This window comes from Salmo salar, chromosome 11 (assembly GCF_965601325.2).
Source record: "Salmo salar chromosome 11, fSalSal1, whole genome shotgun sequence".
NCBI lineage: Eukaryota > Metazoa > Chordata > Actinopteri > Salmoniformes > Salmonidae > Salmo > Salmo salar.
In genome coordinates, this window is record NC_138301.1 from 26,567,318 (window position 1) to 26,589,683 (window position 22,366).

The following is a 22,366-nucleotide window of genomic DNA, read 5'->3' on the forward strand; positions in this document are numbered from 1 at the left end:
CATTTCCCCCATGGTTAAGATGTTTATTGTTTGAGTTATGTAAAAGGTGCTACTTCATTTAATGTACTTTTGTTTAGGCTATCTTTGTCAATACAGTACAGAAAAATACAGAAAAAATACTAAGCCATTTTGATGGAATATAAGTATTCTCTCCTCATGGTGTAATTCTGCCAGGGTTGTTGTCTTTCTTCCAGGGGTCATTAACTTGTGTATCAACATACATTTTTTTCTGTAAACTTAACATTTACATTTCTGAAGAAGTTAGACACCAACACGAATGGGGAATGATTGACTTGGACATAGTATAATGTCATTACTCTTTAAGTTAATTACATGGCTTCACTATGACTGGCTTTAAGATGAGAAGAATGAAGTTTTAGAACAGCTCACAGTGAGTAAGCATTGTCAGTTGATCTTTCTGAGAAATCAGCTGCCACTGTCTGAAATAACCACCCTGCCTAATTGATCTCAACATGAATGAATGTTGTAAGCTCGGTGAAGTTGTTTCCTTGTTTGTCCTGGAGGGTGGCGCAGGGGTGGCCTGTGGTAATGTCTGCATTATGCTCAGATGGTCTTGCTGTAGTGTAGCCCGACCCAGTACCTAGCGTCCGTTACTCCCCCACTAAGTGGCTGGATCTCTGTGCTAATACCAAGGAGCCTGTAATCTGGGCCCATTAGCAGGCGCTGTCATTCAGACACACTGTGTCGGCCTGATTTAAATAAAATGAAATGAAGATGGTTGTTTCTGGTCCCTTGGCTTCAGTCATTGCCATAAACATATGCTCCGTGCCCTGCTTCTCTCCATCTTATTTCTCATTTTAATTTGTTGTGTGGGCTGTGCTAGAAATCACATTTAATACAATCCTCCCAGGGACTCTGTCATATAATAACATGGTAATTTCTGTGTATCCTTTTGAAAAATGAGGAAATTAATTCTTCCTGACATGTTGTAATTATTTCAGTGTGAACGGTGGATAGGCTCCCTCCCCAGCCCCCAACGTGTCGGAGGCAAGCGGCTGCCGGCGGGTGCCGTGGTGCTAATGCTGACCAGCAGCCCGTTTAATTTGAAACATGAGCAGACACCTTTCAACACACCTTCTTAATGTTGGAGTGCCTCACAAATTAATTCACTACTCATCTGGCAGCTCTAGCTCAGGGGGATGGAGAGATGGGACACTATCACTATTAGTCAAGGTGTAGTTGTAGCCTAGGTTTGTGTGTGCGTGTGTGTGTGTGTGTGTGTGTGTGTGTGTGTGTGTGTGTGTGTGTGTGTGTGTGTGTGTGTGTGTGTGTGTGTGTGTGTGTGTGTGTGTGTGTGTGTGTGTGTGTGTGTGTGTGTGTGTGTGTGTGTGTGTGTGTGTGTGTGTGTGTGTGTGTGTGTGTGTGTGTGTGTGTGTGTGGAGATGGGAGAACCCTGGGGATGTTGGGGATACTAGGACAGGTTTTCTGTAATCCTCTCCCAGTGCTGTCAGTAGGCCACCCTTTCACACATCTCCTCTGGCGACTGAGAGGTCTGAAATGCTCCCACACACATCACTGCCACATGTATGAGGCTGGAGCCTTATCTTAAACATCAACCCCTGTCCCTGCAAACATGCAAGGCTCCTTTCCGCTGTGTCCTCCTGAAGGAATGTGTTAGTTTCCTCACAGGTAGTCTTGTAGTGTCTTCCCCAGCACAGGTTGAACTTAGTGTCTCTCTCTCCAAGCCAGCAGCAGCAACTCTATCCTGTGCCTGTCAGACAGATCCCTCCTTACCCCTCTCTCACCCCTCCCACCCCCTTCCTACCCACTCCCTTCCTCCTCTTACCACCAGGATCCCACTTTAAATATAACACCCCGTGGGATCATGGATTAATTCATTGCCTGAAATTAAGACACCACAGTTGTTCCTATATGACATATCTTCTGAATGACAAGGCAATTACACCCAGAGCTTGGTTTATGTTCAAAAAGAAATGTAATCGCTGCTCAACAAGGGAATCTTAATATCATCACTGGTCAAGAGCAGAGGTACTTAATATAAGCAGCACTCTTCATCCAGAACGCTGCAGAATTGATATGATTAAGCAGAACTAAGAGTGGCACATCCAAGTGTGTGTGTATGTGTGTGTGTTTGTGTTATACTGTGCAAGTGTAATTCTGTGTGAATTTCTCAAAAGTGTGTGGGTATGACACATGCACTTTCACACGCACGTAGACAAAAAGCTGACACCAGACGAATAGACCTTAACTGACCATAGCATTCTCAATTAAGACCATCCCATTGACATTCACCTCATCACGAAGTCCTCATTGAATGGTCAGCCACTGGATAGTCAGCAGCCAAATGTTTCCTAATTACCTGGGATTTGTCATTTGTACTTTTTCTCCCTCCATTCTCCTGTTTAAGCCTGACATGAGGTCACAAAAGAGGGTCACAGAGTACGTTATGATTATGGAGTACAATACTGAGTCATGAAGATGACTGTATTTCCTAAGAAAGGAAGACTACGTGCTCTAAGAAAGTAATATACTGCCCTTGTGTATTCTCACCAGAGCCAGCAGGTACTAACAGTAAAAAGCAAGGAGGACGAAGGCACTCTTAATCTCATTAAAAACCTTTATTTGTATGGCATGTTCAATGGAACAAATAGACCCAACCTTGAACTCCCTAACCAAGGCCACGCTGCCGAAACACGTCAGAGTTTTAAAATATTTATTCCATTGAACATACCATGCAAATAAATGTATTTTAATTATATGAAGAGTGCCTTGGCCCTCCTTGCTTTTAAAAGTCCAATTTACCCCTTTTACCGAAGAGCACTTTCTATTAACAAAGACCTACTATTGTGTAGCCACGCAGCGCTTCCCTTCCTGTAGTTTGAGTTAGTGCAAGGCATTGTAGACATCCATGCTGTTAGAGAGAGAGGGAAAGTGTGTTTTCCACTCTGATTATGAACAGAATCTAAGGACCTGTGACAGGAAAAAAACAAAAAAACATAATTTATTGAACCTTTGGGGCCGGGTTAAAGACACAGAGCTGTAATTGATTTGGTGTGTGTATGCATGTGTGTGTGAGAAAGAGAGAGCGAGAGTTTGTGTGTGTGTGTGTGTGTGTGTGTGTGTGTGTGTGTGTGTGTGTGTGTGTGTGTGTGTGTGTGTGTGTGTGTGTGTGTGTGTGTGTGTGTGTGTGTGTGTGTGTGTGTGTGTGTGTGTGTGTGTGTGTGTGTGTGTGTGTGTGTGTGTGTGTGTGTGTGTGTATGCTCGTCTATGAGTGGGAGAAGGGCTTGCAGGCAGCCGTGGCGTCATGCTCTGGGAGAAGAGAGGAGAGCTTTGTGAGCGGTGGGTGGGTCCCCCCATGACTCAGAGAGGAGGAGAGGCGTCAACATGGCCGCCTGGCCCAGAGGAATTAACGTCCCCACACCCTGGTTAATCAGTGCCATCTTGGCTCTACGTCATCACCCAGCTAGGGAGCAGTCTCCTCTTCTCCCCTCTCCTCTCTCAGCTGCCTGGGCTAACATGTAGGCATAGGTTATAGCCAGACTCTCCCATTAATTAAAAGTCACTTTCCAGTGACCAGGTCAGACATGGTGGAGTAGAGTCTGTCTGTAGGTGGCCTCTGTGTCTCTCTCTCCGCTGGGCTCAGCTCTGCTCTGAGCTGGCCTGGGCTGTTAATGACTGAAGGCTGGGAGCAGCGCTCCATGCCAAGACCCACATGGCTGTGGTGGTGCATTAATTCAGCAGTCAATTTGACTGGAAGTTTGAAATCTGTGCTAGGTTAGGGGGACGTGCTGAAGCTGTGTTAATAGCTAGCTTGTTGTCCATATGGTACTGCTTTAATGGAGCACATTTACTGCAGATGGTGAGAGTTGGTTGGGCAGAGGCAGCTTTTGGCAGAGGTCCGTTCATCGAAAAGGCTGCCGTGAGCCCAGCGCTAGCTGTCCTTTAACACTGTCTATCCTCCCTATTTCTCATTCACCAAAACGCTACCCTTGAAATGTGGCCTGCTCTTAGTTTAAAACTCCAGGCTCCCCTGTTTTCTTTATGGATCTATGGAGAGGAGCAAATACAATGTGGCTCAGTCACTTTTTCCTGAATTCAGTCTCCAAACTGTACCTGTACTTCCATAGGGCGACGTACATCAGTTGCCTCCATTACCACAACGGAGTTTTAGACAGCACACACTGCTAAGGAAACACAAGCAGAGAGACAAGTGGGAAGAAGAGAGAAAAAGAGAGAAGGAGAAAGATATCTGTGAAACGGTAACAGAATGTGTCCAAGCAGCAAGAGAGATGCAGAGGGAAGGAGACAGGCAGGTAGACAGACAGAGAGATAGAGACGGACAGGCAGACAGACAGAGATAGAGAGAAACAGGCACTTCCTGTCCTGGTGGCAGGCTGGTCCTCAGCTAGACAGTGAGCTTGCTGAAGGTCTATGTTGTGGAGCCACTAAAGCATGAGACATGCATTCAGTGTCATGACAAAGGAACCCAGCCTCTATGGCTCACTGTCCATTCACTCAGTGGGTTTTTATCTAGGTTAGTTTAAGTTTCCTGTGGCTTTCCATAGCCTTGTTGCCTGTCTTGCTAACCTGTTATCAAGGAATCTAAACTTCAACTGCATAAACTCCAATGGCATAATAGACCGGCACATGATGCCGCTCTATTATGCTGTTATGTCGTGTGTTTCTCTGTGTTTGAGTCAGTCCCCTTACTAAAGATGAGAAAGAGAGGACAGAGAGACAGAGAGAGAGAGAGCGAGAGAGAGAGCGAGAGAGAGAGAGAGAGCGAGCAGAGAGAGAGAGAGAGAGAGAGAGAGAGAGAGAGAGAGAGAGAGAGAGAGAGAGAGAGAGAGAGAGAGAGAGAGAGAGGAGGTGCAGAGAGAAGTGTGTGTGTGTTTTTAACACTCTTCTCAGAGTGGTGAGGAGACACGCTTGATTGGTTCGGCATGATTTGACTGTTGTTTTCTCACGTTGTCACTGGTGTGATGTTGGTATTATGTGCCCTGAGAAGAGCAGGGCAGAGTAGAGTGGGGAACAGAGCAGAGCAGGGCTGAGTGTAGTGGAGCGGGGAGCAGAGCAGAGCGGCGTCACTGGCCTAACCCCCTCCTCAGACACCTGATTGTGAGAAAAGTGTCGGCTGAGCCCACTGGGCTTCGCGGGTCCACCGCCCTGCTAAGTGCTGGCCAGGGTAGCCTGAAAGGCACAGTGTCCTTGGTCCTGTCACTCTTTCCATTCTCTCAGTGGCTTTGTCTCCACAGCCTCACTGGAGGAGAGGAGAGGAGAGGAAAAAACAGCAAATTACACCCATGTCCCAAAAACTGAAAGCATTTAGGGCCAAGATGCTGGATCTCTTTTGCTCTGATGTGTGTTATTTATGATGACGTCTACAAGGGAGTCGACTGTTACAGCAGGGGAAAACACTCATTAGATTCAGCAGGGTTTTTTTCTTTGCCGCTACTGAGTATTGCGTTTTCTAACATGGGTTTTGAAAAGCACACTCCAGCTTTAGCTCTTGGCTGATCAGATGCTGGTGAGATGGTGATGTATTTTACAGGACAGGGATGTGACGATGTGTAATACCGAGACAATTGAATAACAAGCTGAAACTACACTGTGTGTCTTTCTATGAATGGGTGTGATGACTTGTACATATTTATTTCTGCTGACTTTACCATTGTCAGAGAGGGAAGATCCTGGCTGTTTTACAGTCTCTCTGAAAAGGGAATTTCCTGGTAATTACTAAATTCAATGAAGTACTTGTATTCCAACCCTTCACCCCACGGCTCCGCACCCAGTTTATTTTCTGTAATAATATGTTGATGATAGCGCTTAAAGAGAAGCACACAGCAGTCCAAAATCACAATATACTAAAGACCAATAACAGAGGCTAATGAAACCTGTTGGGAATCATTTCCAGCCATGTGCTTCCAAAATGTTTCGGTCGAGGCTTCTGAACGACCTCTCCGAACAGTGACATTGTGAACCACACCCTCCCACCTCCATGGCGGTGCTTGTTCCAGCTTCGGCCCCTGTGGTAGGGCTCCTTGAAGCCACAGAGCCCTCGCCACACATGGACCACAGCTGGACCACCTCTGGCTGCTCCTCCTACCGCTCTGAGCCCTGCCAGAAGCTGGTCTGGCAGGGCTCAGCGGTTACAGAAATGTATGTGTCACTCTGGTTAGGGCCTAGGAAGAAGGCTGCGCTAGGATCAATAGGAAAGGGTTTATTTGTTACAAACATATCATCAGGCCCTTGCTGTATGCAAATCCACTCCCCTCTCTGAGGAAAGACTAGAATTAATGATGTCAATGCAAAGAAGAGAGGATGAGCTTCCTATTCTCCACACTGCCTTAATTAAAGACACACCTTATTAGAAGAGAAAGATGCATGCATTGCTCTGTGTTTTTTGCATGTTGCTTTTTTTCAGTGTTAAAATGGTTCTCTATGTATTTCTCCTGCCGCAGAACCCCACACGCTGACATGGAGGGCTTTCTTCGTAGCAGCTTTTTACTGAGGTTAGTTTCTTTTTCAGTTGTTGTTGTAAAGTTGTGGGTCAGGGGGTCAGGAGCTAAACTCATCTGTCCCTTCACAGCTCCAGCTCCCGACACCTACCCTTAGATCACGTCCCTCCCTGGCTGGGTGGGGTCGGTGGGAGGGTCGTGTGTCTGGGAATCCACCCCAGCTGTATGTTGTGAGTGTAGAATAGACACTTCCACCTTTCCCCCTCTAGAGCGCTCTCTGTGGCATGCTCACACTGATACCCACCACACTCCATAGTCAGACTGAAAGCAGTTGTCACTCTAACCTCACACACAGATGTGTAGAGATACCCCCCCCCCATCTCACCCCTGGGTACTGTGCCTCTCAAGCTAAGGTTTCCGTGTTCGTACTGCATGCTTTTGTCTGTCCCCCTCTTCTAGACTCATGGCCAGGACAGATGAGGTGGGGGTCAGGGTGGGGCTCAGTTTGTGATGTACTGTTTCCTGTTGTGTGTGTGTGTTTGTACTTGACCGCAAAGTTTTTAAAAAAGTAACCTTGATGCTATTTTTTTTTTAAACCCATCCTGTGAATTTGTGCTGTTATAACACGGAGGAAGTCAATAAGTGAGTATATTCGCCATTGGCTCCTCTTTCCTCTCCTTGTGAACAACCTTCTCCAGGCTTGAATGTTGCAGCCTAATTAATGGTGTCTCGTTAAAAGACGCAGCAGCAGCAGGATCTGCCTTTCAAAGCTACTGTCAGCCAAACTTTAGTAAAGCTAATGAATCCTCTTTGATTTTTTTTCAAAAGGTCATTTATTTGATTAAATTAACAGCATTTTTTTTCCTCAGAACTGTTGGAACCCGGTAAAATAAAGGACGTGATAATGCCATTGATATAACACAGCTTTAGATCCTATTTTAAAATACCCTATTAGTATCTAGTTTGAAAGGTTACTATTGAGTGTCCTTATTCTCTACACAGACAGCAGTAAAAAGACATAGGATGAGCAAAGGAAATTCACAGTCAATTGCCCAGCACACCAGAATGAAGTGAGATTTGAGAGGCGGTATAGATCAGCCATTTAATTCCAAATATAGCACAAAAGCTTTCTGGGTTACCCTATCTAGAGTATGAATACTCCAAGCAAACATATATCTTCAAAAATCATATTTATTAGAAATGTCCTTAAATAGACTCTTCTACTTAATTTGCATGTAGCCTCCGTTTCCAAGGCGTAGTGAGTGTTACAACTCCAGTGTTGGCCGGAGGCTTGGGATCATACTCAGGCATGTGTTGGATTATTGAAGGTATGTTGCCTCTATTCATTTCCACTGGGCCACTAATGCTACAGAGTGGAGGATTGTGTTTGACTCCAGCCACCTGTTGAAGCAGCACCAGTTGGGCAGATATCTAGCTGAACAGAGGGTGGGGGAGGGCTGAAGAAAGCAACACCTCTTAAATCCAACTGAGATTCTTACAGCCCAATAACTTGAAGACCCAAATCGACCCACATAGACAAAACATGACCTTTGACTGCTAGCCTCTTTCGTAGCATTATCCTTTTGTTCTTTGTCGGAATCATTACTCTGAGAGAACACTGCGATTAATTGAAGTAAATGCATCATTACGGTTCCTAATCCACATCCTTCTGTCAATGTCTGTTTTAATTAAATGAGAAGAGCCAGTGGAACGATATCACGCACACATGCTCGGGTGATTGGAGGACAGAGGTCTCAACAATCAGGCCAAGATTAAAGGCAGGCTTTGCCTCAGGGTTTGGCCTTTTGCTTGGCCATGGCTTGTTGTGTCCTGGGGAGGGAGGGTCGGAGGGAGAGGGAGAATGGGAGGGAGAAACAGGAGGGGAGGGGTATGGGAGACGGACCATGTTTCTTCAGTGTAGCTAGCACCACAACACATTTTCTTAAGCAACTGAATTGGGTCAAAGCGGGCTCTGTCAGTGCAATTATGTGAAAGTATGACAGCAACTCTGCCTTGTGCCTCGTTAATACATCTATTTCTGTGTAGTACTCTGAAAGGACATGTTGTCTATTAAACTCAGTCGTCTCCCCAGCTGTGTGGCCCAGAAGTTCCACTTCTGCTCTGACAGAGGGGCAGATGTTTAAGATGACTTTTCACATTTCATATCTGCGTCACTCATCTGCGTCACTCACTAACATATCGCTGGGCAGACTAGTCATTATTTTACACTAATGAGTCATCACTTCTTGTTTTGACTCATAGTTGCAATAGCTGTAAAATGTACCAATCTCCCATTTTCAGTTTAGAAAATGATGCTGGTTGTTAATGCGTGCTGATGCAGGCAGAGGAATAGTCATTGTGAAAAATACACCAGGGAGAACTTTAAACAGGTTAACTTTATATTAATAATGTAGCATGGAGCCTTTGTACTGTCTTAGAAAATAATGACAGTCTGTTTAAATCTCACATGCAGAGCAGTACGTCTGCAACAAAGTGAAAGAATTCACTAAATTATACAGTTAGTGCACAATGTATTTTAGTGGAATAGGATCTGTTCTTACTCACATTAGAAGCCAACTTTGTTTTAGAGAAGCAGTGTTTCAATTTAGCTGCATATTTATGAAGAACATGTGATTATATTTTAGCAGATTGTGTGTGTGTGTGTGTGTGTGTGTGTGTGTGTGTGTGTGTGTGTGTGTGTGTGTGTGTGTGTGTGTGTGTGTGTGTGTGACAGAGAGAGATCTGTAACAGTTCCTGGCTAATCCCAGTAGAGAGGACCTCCTCCTGCATCTCTCCCATTATTTGATGTAATGAAAGGAGAAAGTGTGTAACATGGAGATTGTTAATTCATTTAGTCTAACACGATGAAGATAAATGCAACCCACTGAAGGTTGACTAGGCAAAGGGGCCCACTTAGCATTCCTTCTCCTCTCCCCTGCTCTCCCCTGCTCTCCCTTGCTCTCCCCTGCTCTCCCTTGCTCTCCCCTGCCTCACAATGGAGCACATTTAAAAGGTGCAGCTCCTCGTTTGGCCAACCCCACTGAGCTTTCACACGTTAAATGTAGACGCAAAACATCTCACTTAACGTTTCTTTCAGCCCTTACAACTTAATCTACAATTATCACCTTCCATGTGAGTGTTTATTAACCTCAATATGATTGTGATTAAAGCTGAAAATGTATCTATAGATACAATTCTTTGCTTTTTAAATGTGCTGGAATCTAATCAAGATAACACATCTCAGCCGCATTGAGTTGATGTTATTCTCCATGATTATTTATATTGCTTAAGAAACCTTTTTGACATGTTAGTTAGGAGGGTTTCTCTGTCTTTTAAGGCTGACCATAGAGCCATTTCCCTTTCCTCAGGGAGAGATGAGTGAAAGGAGTAGATCTGGGCCTATTCAAGCATCTAGCTAGCTGCTACTCTCCATGTCCCCTCAGAAGGGTCTGTGTGACTCCCAGCCTTTCACCATATGAATGGCCCTGCTCTAATGAGGCTTGGTGGCTATTTGAGCAGCGAGAGAGACGGACAGAAAAGAGGACATTTTTCTAAAAAGCCAGACAGTTGTCTTCATTCACACCATTTTCAACAAATCAGCAGTCTATCAAGGATATTCTTCTGTGGACAATTCTATACAGGGCCTGCATGGCAGCACAGACCAATCATTATGGGACCCATTCTCCGCTCCCTTAGTTCTCAAGTCCACAACAATGAGTTGTTGATTGTGTGGACAACACCAGAACAATTATGTCTCTGTTTTGGTGGCAGGGCAGCATTTTAAAGTCAGATCCTTAATAATGGCCTCATTATTGTTATTCTTAGACCAGGCCTCAGGATAAGGAATAGTTGCTCACAGTACGTCATTATTTAGCACATTTTGATTAGCTCATCATGTTTTCTATGTACGAATAGAATCATATGTAATTTAAGGCGAGGGAGCTGTGCTCGCGGAACGCTGGCAACTGACTTAAAAGGTAGCACTTGATAGGCCATTAATATGAAGAAAGGTGGGAAAAAGAAGGATTAGAGCTGTTGCCGTAGTAACTCAAACTTCCATCTGCGAGGGAACAATGGACTTGTGTTCCTCCACCACCTTGGCTTGAAAAAATAGAAAGCAGGAGAGAGAGTGTTCTGAAAGGACAAGACCCTTTTTAACAACGGCGTGGAATCCAGGCCTAATAGGCTCTTTGGTGTGAGCTGTTAGACGAGACCACTGGGGGATAGGACAGCCGAAGTCATCATCCTTTTTACAATAGCAGTTTGTTTTGTGCTGCTTCCATGTGCTCAACACAGACACGGAACCTGCAGTTTACAAGTCAGTCACACTAACTGGAGGGAATGAGAGAGAAGAGCGAGCGAGAGAAAGGGTCTGTATGGGGGACGTGAGCCGGTTTAGGGAAAGGGAGAGAGAGGGGAAACACGCCACATGGCCAAAACCTACTTGTGTCCTTACTGACTCTAAATAAACACAAGCTAGATTTATACCAGAGACTTGGAGGAAAAATAACTTCTCCAATTAGAAGGATCTGTCAGAAGCTACTTGAAGTGCCTCCAGCCTTTTCCCATCCCTGTTCCCTCTTCCCCGTGCAGCAGGAGAGGGGAACGGACGGCTTCTCTGTTTGTTTCTGGCACCTCTAGTCTACACACTGCTCTGATAACAACGTTCCCTCTTGGATGATCTCTCTACACAAACACACCCTAGGAGTTAGAGGATCTATTCCATGCCTAGTACTAACAGGTACACATGATATCTTAACACAGTCTTTCACACAATTATATATGACAAATGATAAAAGCAAACCAACGCAATAACTCCATTGCCAAAACCTGAGGAGTTAGTAATGAAAACACACGGTTGATATACTGTGTGTCGCCTTTTTATTTTAATCGTTGTATAAAAGTTCCTGTGAGGAGAGAGAAAGCACAAAGAGCTGATGTGATAGCTGAATACTCTGTCTGGACCAGAGTGGGTCCTCCTAAACCACTGCAGAGTTATAACCTTCTATGATCTACGGGCGTATGTGTTTCTCTTTACGTTTTATGTCCCTTATTACAGCTGCATACGTCTGCCCACATTAAGCAAATTTATAGCCCAGGCCACTGATACAGCAGTATAGGTTAATGAATTTGGCATTACTAATCAACTGTTATTGAGGGCGGAATATGAATCCAGAGTCTGGAGAAATAGCAGAGCAGGGAAGGAGAGAGGAGAACGGGAGGGACAGCGGACTGGCTGGGGTAGATGGGTTCATTTCTCCCTTTAGTCTTTTCTTACCACACAATGCCAAACTGTCCACAGAGTCCTCTAAGGAAAGCTGTTTTCCAACAACCCAGTCAAGTCTCATCACAGACTCATTCCTGATCGCATGTACACTACCGTTCAAATGTTTGGGGTCACTTAGAAATGTCCTTGTTTTTGAAAGAAAAGCACATTTTTTGTCCATTAAAATAACATCAAATTGATCAGAAATACAATGTAGAAATTGTTAATGTTGTAAATGACTATTGTAGCTGGAAACAGCTGATTTTTAATGGAATATCTACATAGGCATACAGAGGCCCATTATCAGCAACCATCACTCCTGTGTTCCAATGACATGTTGTGTTAGCTAATCCAAGTTTATCATTTTAAAAGGCTAATTGATCGTTAGAAAACCGTTTTGCAATTATGTTAGCACAGCTGGAAACTGTTGTGCTGATTAAAGAAGTAATAAATCTGGCCTTCTTTAGACTTGTTGAGTATCTGGACCCCTACAAATCAGGTGGGCTAGACAATCTAGACACTCTCTTTCTAAAATGATCTGCTGCAATTGTTGCAACCCCTATTACTAGCCTGTTCAACCTCTCTTTTGTATCGTCTGAGATCCTCTTCAAAGGGGGAGACAGTCTAGACCCAAACTGTTACAGACCTATGTCTATCCTACCCTGCCTTTCTAAGATCTTCGAAAGCCAAGTTAACAAACATATCACCAATCATTTAGAATCCCACCGTACCTTCTCCGCAATGCAATCTGGTTTCCGAGCTGGTTATAGGTGCACCTCAGCCACGCTCAAGGTCCTAAACAATATCATAATCGCCATCGACAAAAGACAATACTGTGCAGCCGTATTCATCGGTCGAGCCAAAGCTTTCGACTCTGTCAATCACCGCATTCTTATCGGCAGAGTCAACAGCCTTGGTTTCTCAAATGACTGCCTTGCATGGTTCACCAACTACTTCTCAGATAGAGTTCAGTGTGTCAAATCGGAGGGCCTGTTGTCCAGACCTCTGGCAGTCTCTATGGGGCCACAGGGTTCAATTCTCGGGCCGACTCTTTTCTCTGTATACTGTACATCAATGATGTCGCTCTTGCGGCTGGTGATTCTCTGATCCACCTCCACGCAGACGACACCATTATGTATACTTCTGGCCCTTCTTTGGACACTGTGTTAACTAACCTCCAGACGAGCTTCAATGCCATACAACTCTCCTTCCTTGGCCTCCAACTGCTCTTAAATGTAAGTAAAACTAAATGCATGCTCTCCAACCGATCGCTGCCCGCACCTGCCCGCCCACCCGCCTAGCATCACTACTCTGGACGGTTCTGACTTAGAATATGTGGACAACTACAAATACCTAGGTGTCTGGTTAGACTGTAAACCCTCCTTCCAGACTCATATTAAGCATCTCCAATCCAAAATTAAATCTAGAATCGGCTTCCTATTTCACAACAAAGCATCCTACACTCATGCTGCCAAACATACCCTCGTAAAACTGATTTTCCTACCGATCCTTGACTTCGGCGATGTCATTTACAAAATAGCCTCCAACACTCTACTCAGCAAATTGGATGCAGTCTATCACAGTGCCATCCGTTTTGTCACCAAAGCCCCATATACTACCCACCACTACGACCTGTATATTCTCTCGTTGGCTGGCCCTCGCTTCATATTCGTCGCCAAACCCACTGACTCCAGGTCATCTATAAGTCTCTACTAGGTAAAGCTCCGCCTTATCTCAGCTCACTGGTCACCATAGCAGCACCCACCCGTAGCACGTGCTCCTGCAAGTATATTTCACTGGTCACCCCCAAAGCCAATTCCTCCTTTGGCCACCTTTCCTTCCAGTTTTCTGCTACCAATGGCTGGAATGAATTGCAAAAATCACTGAAGCTGGAGACTCATATCTCCCTCACTAACTTTAAGCATCAGTTGTCAGAGCAGCTTACAGATCATTGCACCTGTACATAGCCCATCTGTAAATAGCCCATCCAACTACCTCATTCCCATATTGTTATTTATTGTTTTATTATATTTAAAAATATATGTTTTGCTCCTTTGCACCCCAGTATCTCTACTTGCACATTCATCTTCTGCACATCTATCACTCCAGTACTTATTTGCGAAATTGTAATTATTTCGCCACTACGGCCTATTTATTACCTTACCTCCCTAATCTTACTTCATTTGCACACACTGTATATATACTTTTTTATTATGTTATTGACTGTATGTTTGTTTATTCCATGTGTGACTCTGTGTTGTTGTTTGTGTCACACTGCTTTGCTTTATCTTGGCCAGGTCGCAGTTGTAAATGAGAACTTGTTCTCAACTGGCTTACCTGGTTTAATAAAGGTGAAATAAATAAATAAATAAAATCTGGAACATTAGCATTTGTGCATTCGATTAGAGGCTCAACATGGCTAGAAACAAAGAACTTTCTTCTGAAACTCATCAGTCTATTCTTGCTCTGAGAAATTAAGGATATTCAATGCAAGGAATTGCCAAGAAACGGAAGATCTCGTACAACGCTGTGTACTACTCCCTTCACAGAACAGCACAAACTGGCTCTGACCAGAATAGAAAGAGAAGTGGGAGGCCCCGGTGCACAACTGAGCAAGAGGACAAGTACATTAGAGTGGAGTCGCCTCCTCACTGTTGACATTGAGACTGGTGTTTTGCGGGGTACTATTTAATGAACCTGCCAGTTGAGAACTTGTGAGGCATCTGTTTCTCAAACTAGACTCTCTAATGTACTTGTCATCTTGCTCAGTTGTGCAGTTGGGCCTCCCACTCCTCTTTCTATTCTGGTTAGAACCAGTTTGTGCTGTTCTGTGAAGGGAGAAGTACACAGCGTTGTACGAGATGTTCAGTTTCTTGGCAATTTTTCGCATGGAATAGCCTTAATTTCTCAGAACAAGAATAGACTGACGAGTTGCAGAAGTTTCTAGCCAATTTGAGCCTGTAATCGAACGCACAAATGCTGATGCTCCAGATACTCAACTAGTCAATGAAGGCCAGTTTTATTGCTTCTTTAATCAGAACAACAGTTTTCAGCTGTGCTAACATAATTGCAAAAGGGTTTTCTAATAATCAATTAGCCTTTTAAAATGATAAACTTGGATTAGCTTACACAACATGCCATTGGAACACAGGAGTGATGATTGCTGATAATGGGCCTCTGTACGCCTATGTAGATATTCCATAGAAAATCAGTAGTTTTCAGCTACAATACTCATTTACAACATTAACAATGTCTACACTATATTTTGGATAAATTTGATGTTATTTTAATGGCCAAAAAATGAGCTTTTCTTTCAAAAATAAGGACATTTCTAAGTGACCCCAAACTTTTGAATGGTAGTGTATCTGAGAAGAGATTGTTGATAAGATTAGCTTTAATTGGACAGAATGTTTTGGGGAGAAAAACTGTGTGTCCTCAGTCAGTGGAACACAAGGATGACCTCTTTATGAAACTTCAAACAGAGGTGTCTCTCAATGTGCACGTTGTGCATGCAGAATCGAGCAGTTAGGTACCTCACATTTACCTCTTAAAACAGGAAACTACATTCAGAGAACCGGGGCCATTCAGGTAGAAAAGGCCAACTGTGACAACTTGGAATATTGTGCCGCGTTCGTGCTGATGTACATTCTCCAGAAACATTCTTGGCCCTGCTGAGAGACATGATTTTCTTACTGTAGTTGTGCTATGGACACTGCCCCCGATACCCATAAGTAAGCAATACCAGTGTGGCAGTTTTACAGTCTCCATTAATATGGCCTCTTTCCCCATATCTCTTTCTCTCGCTCCCTCTTTTTTTTCTTTCCCTCACTCTCCAGCCACCTATACCTCTACAATCTACTCCTGACATACTCTCGGCGTGAGCCAAGCCTTTCAATTTAGATTTCAATTATCATGTTAGTTTTGTGATTAGACTTCTGTCCTCCAGGAATCAGACCGCTCTGCTCCCCTCTTCCCCTGCAATCAGATCCATCTGATGATTGGCGCCTATAATTACAGAAGTTATTGAATATGCAGATCACTGCTTACTCTTGGTGGGCTGTTCATAATGCATTAACTCTAACTGTATGAAACAAGGGTCCCCAGTAAAGAGCCACTTCAGTAATGAGAGAGGCCCAGTGTATGCCATTAGTCAGGGATAATAGCCTTTAGTATTTATTTATTTACCTTTATTTAGCTAGGCAAGTCAGTTAAGAACAAATTCTTATTTTCAATGACGGCCTAGGAACAGTTCAGGGGCAGAACAACAGATTTGTACCTTGTCAGCTCGGGGATTTGAACTTGCAACCTTTCGGTTACTAGTCCAATGCTCTAACCACTAGGCTACCCTGCCACCCCAGTAAGGGGGGAACATATTATGATATGCCTTGTTTCTCTCTCTCTCTCTCTCTCTCTCTCTCTCTCTCTCTCTCTCTCTCTCTCTCTCTCTCTCTCTGTGTGTGTGCGCATGCGCATGTACGTGCGCACCGGCCTGATGCCATAGAGGCTGCAGCTGTTGGTCCCAGTTCTAACCAGCCAGGGCTAGCCTGCTGCACTTCACTGTGGAGGCAGTGGGCACAGCACAGCCAGGGCTCCCACTATCCCACAGCATGGAGCTCTATCTACTGGCCAGCCTCGTCTACACACAGACACACACAGGCAGGGTGTTTATGAATCATTCAACATGAGGTATTTCCCCACAGACTGGCAGGCCCACGGTCTTACTGTATGTGACTACCATGGTCTCACGCCCTGTCCTGCCATGATGCAATCCCCCAGTGGCTCTGAGTGGAAGAGAGGAGAGGAGAGACAGCTACTTCACAGGGCCTGACTGACTGCCACATCGGAAAGGGGAAGTGGGACATTTTGACAGATTCAGAGAAAGCTTTTAGAGATGTCTCCTCTCCAGACCCTCTGCTGTGTGGAGTTATTGACAGAGGTACAGATGGGCCTCTAAGCCACAGCACATGATCTCTCCCTCACTCCCAGAATTTAATCTTCTCCTGACGTTCTTAGATGTTCAATTCTGTAGTGTGGTTCATTTCATGATACTCATTACACAGGTAGTCAGAGACAGATCTAGTGAGACACTCTGTTCCATGCCAAGTCTAGTTAAGTGATGGGCAAAACATGAGTCTACCTTATTCATTATTCAGGAGTTAGCTAACTCTCTCCTTGCTTTGACGTTCATTTGTTTTTCACATTAAGCCTGAGGCAAAGCCGTTCTGATTTAGTGTTTGGCTCCTGTTGTGTTTAATTCAGGAACACCATTCCTAAAAACCACAGCCCCCCTTTATTTTTAGCTTGTGAGCTGTACCTGCCATTTATAGCCGGCTGTCCCGTTCTTAGAGTGACTGGCTGACTAGCTGGCTGACTGGCTGACTGGCTGACTGGCTGAGTGATACTTTTCTGATGTCTTACAGGGGATTTGTACATTACACTGCAGGAACCTGGGGAGGCCCTCCCAAAGAACAAAGATAGACACACATCCTCGTGCACCACACACGCACACACACACTCATATACACACACGCAGCCACACATACACTCCTCATACGCAGCATTTCTACACATTCAGCTATAGTTGTACACATAGTTACAGTAGCATATATATATTTAACTGCACAGCGTGAAGGCAACATGTGCATTTATAATAGATGAATGCAGTGGACAGATCAGTGCGTCCGCTCCTATTCATTGTGTCTGTACAAAGCAGTCCTGTAGTCTAGGACAGCCTATGTCTCCTGACATGCGTTGGCTCCTCACTCTCCTGCAGTTCTATTGGTTTAAATGGCTGCCTGTTAAATATTTACCCTGACATGGTCTCTCCGCTGCACTCACTGTTGAGCTGACTGACACCCGGAGGACATTATGCTTTCATATCGCTCAATACAATGTGTTTTTTATCGTTTTAAAAAGACTGCACAATCCTGAATATTGCGAGACCGTACAGTACAGTACCTTATTTTCATGGCTTTGTTCAGCCTGAGAACAGACAACTGAATAGTTACTGAATACTAACTGAATAGTTATTAATGCTTTTACATATTAGAAATATCTAAATGTCTCATTTTGTGATAAGACACATTTCCTAGTCACAGGACATTATTTTTTATTTTGTATAATCTGTGGAACGACCCACTGATTTCAAATTAATATAATCTATCCTTTTATGTAAATAATTCTGTTGTTCTCTTTAAAAATATTTTCATATTGTACCCATAATATTTCTATTTTGTTTTTAAGAAGAGACGACACAAACTAAGTCATCAGTCCAGCTCCGGTATAGAGATCATTGATGAGCTCTAATAATGTATTCCAGTCCTCCTCATTGATGAGCTCTAATAATGTATTCCAGTCCTCCTCATTGATGAGCTCTAATAATGTATTCCAGTCCTCCTCATTGATGAGCTCTAATAATGTATTCCAGTCCTCCTCATTGATGAGCTCTAATAATGTATTCCAGTCCTCCTCATTGATGAGCTCTAATAATGTATTCCAGTCCTCCTCATTGATGAGCTCTAATAATGTATTCCAGTCCTCCTCATTGATGAGCTCTAATAATGTATTCCAGTCCTCCTCATTTGTCTGTTTGTGGCCTGCAGGCTAGCTTATTACTACTGTCATAAACCTGGGAGGAACTCAGTGTACTCTCACACTCATACACACACACACACACACACACACACACACACACACACACACACACACACACACACACACACACACACACACACACACACACACACACACACACACACACACACACACACACACTAAACAGAGAGAGGAGCCAGCTCTTACCTCCCATACATACACACTGGCTTTTACTTTGGCATTGTGAAATCCAATCCATATTGAACCAGTGTGTCATGCAATTAATAATGCAGGATATTTACAGTGTAGAGATCAACTGAGATGCCAACAGTACCTTCTCTCTCTGAACATCAGTCACTTCAGCGTTCTCTTAACACTGTCGATGTCTACTGGAATAGATAAAGAGAAATGCCATTCTAATGTCTATTACTGCATTGACTCCAGTCATTGACCAATAGAGAGTCCATAATGAACTCAGATTGAACTTGTGGTCCTGACCAGTGTCCTGTCCAGTGTCCTGTCCAGTGTCCTGTCTACAGTACAGACAAAGAGAGAGGTGTGGTCAGAGGTCATGGCTGTGTCTGTATCTGTTTCTCTGTCATGGCTGACTGTGGTGTTTAAGACTCAGAGACGGCTTTCGCACGCGGACCTGTGGCCACTGTAGCCGGCTCCATGTATATTATTAGGTTAATAGGATTGTACATCTCAACGGGAGGTCAGGGAGGTGACTTACACTGGTGTAATGGGCTTACTGACGGGCTTAAATAGCATGGTAGTGGCCCACTAACACACACACACACATTCTCACAGTCACACCTATAGTTAGGCTGGAGTGACATGTCAGAGGAGAAACCGCTGTAGGGCGTGCGTTTGCAGCGTGGTGTGGACTGTGTTTTCACCTCTCTCCTAACCGGTATGTTGCGACAGACAGTCAACCTTTTTCAAGTCCCAGCTATTGTTTGCAGATTGGTTGCACACGCCACAGGCTGTGAAAGACACATCTGCTACCTTGAGCCTAGTGAGAGAAGGACAGATAGAGGGCCGGGGCGGAGGGTGGGGGGAGGTGGGGGCTGGCGGCTCGTTATCCTCTCTTACAGCTCAGCTACAATCACTATCCACTATTTGTCCGGCCTTCACCAGTTATTTGCCTTTTTCTGTTTGCTGCTTATTTAAGTCTATTTGAGTCAGATAGAGACAGTATTTCCAAAGACCACGGCCCTGTCTTCTGTTTTTGTTTGTTGCATAATTTACTTTTACAGTCTCCCTCTCTCTCTCTCTGTGTGTTTTAGGATGTTGACTTTTCAGTTGATTTTGTCCCCCAGCTTTCCGTTTTCAGTAGCTAGTCTTTTAAACGTTTGTTTGTAAGAGATATAGAAATACAAGACTATCATTTCCCTGTTAACTGCCATGGCATAGCTAGACACACCAGAATGCTATTTTAATGATGTTTAAAAAATAAATGAAGTGTTGTTAGGAACTGCAGCTTTGTGTCATTATGTGATGTCGGTCACAGTGTTTGGTAATAAAGCAGTGTAAATGTGTGTAATGTTGAGTCAGTCGTTCAGACAACCCCCTTCAGACTTTAAAACCCCATAAAACCAGATGTGTTTCTATGTTTTTGATTGATTCACTGATTGAGATGTAAAGCGTGGTCATGAACGTCCTGGGACAAAGGGCCTCTTTGTGCGGAGCGGGGCCGTCTGAAATGGAGGAGTAGTTTGAGATGACCAGATGATTTCCTACTGGTCCAGTGAGTGAGCCCCACCACAGTGTAGCGAGTCTGAGGCTGAGCCGGGCTGCGCTGAGCGTAATGAATGTGGTAGCAGGGAACCACAACAGAGCCGGGCAGAGGCTGCCTGAGAGGCTGCCTGGGAACCAGAGGGACGTGGCCACCGGCCAGACACAGACACAAACCCCTGGCTCACACTTGTGGTGTTTTAAGAAAGCAATTTAGTTAATGATTTCATTCTGAAAGCCTGTCATGATGCATGCGTGGTCTGCGTCTGCCAGGAAAGAAGAGAAACCTCTCCCACCAAGGTGTTCGTCAACATGACTGGCTCTGACTACCAGAAACTACCAGAGGCCTGGGGCTGTGATGGAGATAGTGAGAGGGGAAATAAAGGCCCCATTTCCCCATCAAAACCTACTTACTGCTGACCAGGCAGAAAGAAGTCTTATTTTCTGTTTTTGTAGGTAATAGATTACAGTGAGTTTATCATTTGCGGTGAGATTTATATTTCGACAGAGGCCTACCATGTCTTTTTATTTGGCATCTTGACAAATAGATGAATGCAGTGTGAGTTTGAGCGTAGTATCAGTGGTCAGACACATGGTTAACAGCCCACTGGTGAGACATTTTCTGTATCAGTCAGCGGCTAATCCTGTACAGAGCCTGTTCTCTCAGACTGCATATACTGCACATATTTCTCTTCAACCATGTCTGTCAGCTCCCTGATTTTATTAGACTGTGTTTCCCATTCAGTTATAGTGGTTTTCTCCGTGCCGCTCTGTGAGTGAAGCATTGCTAAAACAGGGGCTGTACATGTCTTCTGTGAACCAAATTCTTGGGCAATTACTCAGATCAATGGCAGGTGGTTCTGGTTTGGCTCCTCAGATCTCGTTTCTCCTTGCAGCCTCTTTTTCTCTGTATAGGCTGTCAGTCAGCAGGATAACTTTTAACCACCTCCAAACAGAGCCGGCTGCCAAGCATTCGTTTAGCCGCTCACTTTGATTCGGCCCTCCCGTCCGACCTGTCACAGCGTTACACACTGTTGACCATGCTTTCTATTCAACAAGGGCAAATGAATTGGTTTCAGTGGTTTAAATCGGCAATCAATGTCAGTTTCCCAACATAATAAGGCTTAATCATAAATCTGTGAGGTGTGGCCTGCCTGACCTCTATTCATCAGTTCCTTCTACATGGTCTCATCTGGGTGGAGCAAATGAACTACCCCTGTTTTGATTTTCCGATTGACGTGTCACATGAAACGTTGCCACTCTCAGAATATGGCCCTTTCCCTCCCTCCGTAGCTCCCTCCCTCCCTTTATACCAGGCATCACTTTCTCACCCCCCCTCAGTCCCTCAGAGAACATACAAGGCAATAAGATAGAGAAAAACGTCCAGTGACAAAGGTGGACACATTTGTGTGCCTTGTTTGCGCGCCCAATGAATTCTTTCAATTCATGAGTGAGTGAGAGAAAGACAGAGAAAGAAAGAATGAAAGAAAACAAATCCCCAAAGAATTAGGGGTGGGACTAACTGTAACTAATGAGCTGTTGTCCAGCCAATCCCTAGAATAGAGCCGCTTAATCAAAGCAGCGTTGTAGGTAATTTCCTCATTCCCCCCCCCCTTGCAGAAATCCATTTATGAGATGAGAATGAAAGAGAACAAAACTGCTATTCTTTTCATTAGACGTTGTACATTTTCCAATTTGAGTGACCAGCGCTGGCGAAGCATCCTATTTTTGGAAAATAAAGAATCAGGATAGTTGCGGAGAAAGCAGGCCACTGTGTGCCGACATTCCAGATGTCCAAACGGCAGTTGTACCAACCAAACTTTTCTGGGCAATGGCTGCCAATGATGACCTCATAAGGAGCAGGCCAAAGACTGAGGCCCACAGTTCTCCTGCCATGCAGAAGAATACCCCCCCCCACTTTCATAATCCATTCTGTGTCTCCAGTGTCCCTCTCTTTTTCTGTCCCCCTGCAACATTACTCCTTCATAATTAGCCATTGTTCCTGCTCTTTTGGCGCGGCTCTCTGCATTTTTTCAGGGGCCCTTTTTCTCTCCTCCCCCTCTGTCCCCTATATACTCATTGTGTATCTCTAGGAAACTTGTGATGCCTGGCAGCCCCAGTCCTACTTGTTTGGCACCCCCAGCCCTCTCCACAGCTCTCTGCACTGTGGACTGTGGGAGATGTTACACTTGGTTTGTTCAATCTGAACTCTTTGCTCTAAACTCTCAAGTGCATAGAAGTTATCTTTATAAATGACAGAAAGGACCTGGCCTGAATGGCGCTTTGTTGACTGTTTTCCTAAAAGGGCCCCCCACTATATTTCATCTGT

General features: G+C 44.4%; 1 protein-coding gene across 4 annotated transcripts in view; it reads left to right on the forward strand.

Annotated features, from left to right (window-relative positions):
• Positions 1-22,366, forward strand: part of LOC106587529 (SRY-box transcription factor 6) — a 194,768-nt gene that overhangs the window by 43,028 nt on the left and 129,374 nt on the right. For 3 of the 4 annotated variants that reach the window (XM_045689258.2, XM_045689256.2, XM_045689255.2), the window contains one exon: positions 6,444-6,494. The exons of the other annotated variant lie outside the window; for it this stretch is intronic. In XM_045689258.2, the coding sequence (XP_045545214.1) occupies positions 6,460-6,494 (35 nt within the window). In that variant the 5' untranslated portion in view covers positions 6,444-6,459. The remainder of the gene's footprint in view (positions 1-6,443; positions 6,495-22,366) is intronic. 4 annotated transcript variants of the gene reach the window in all.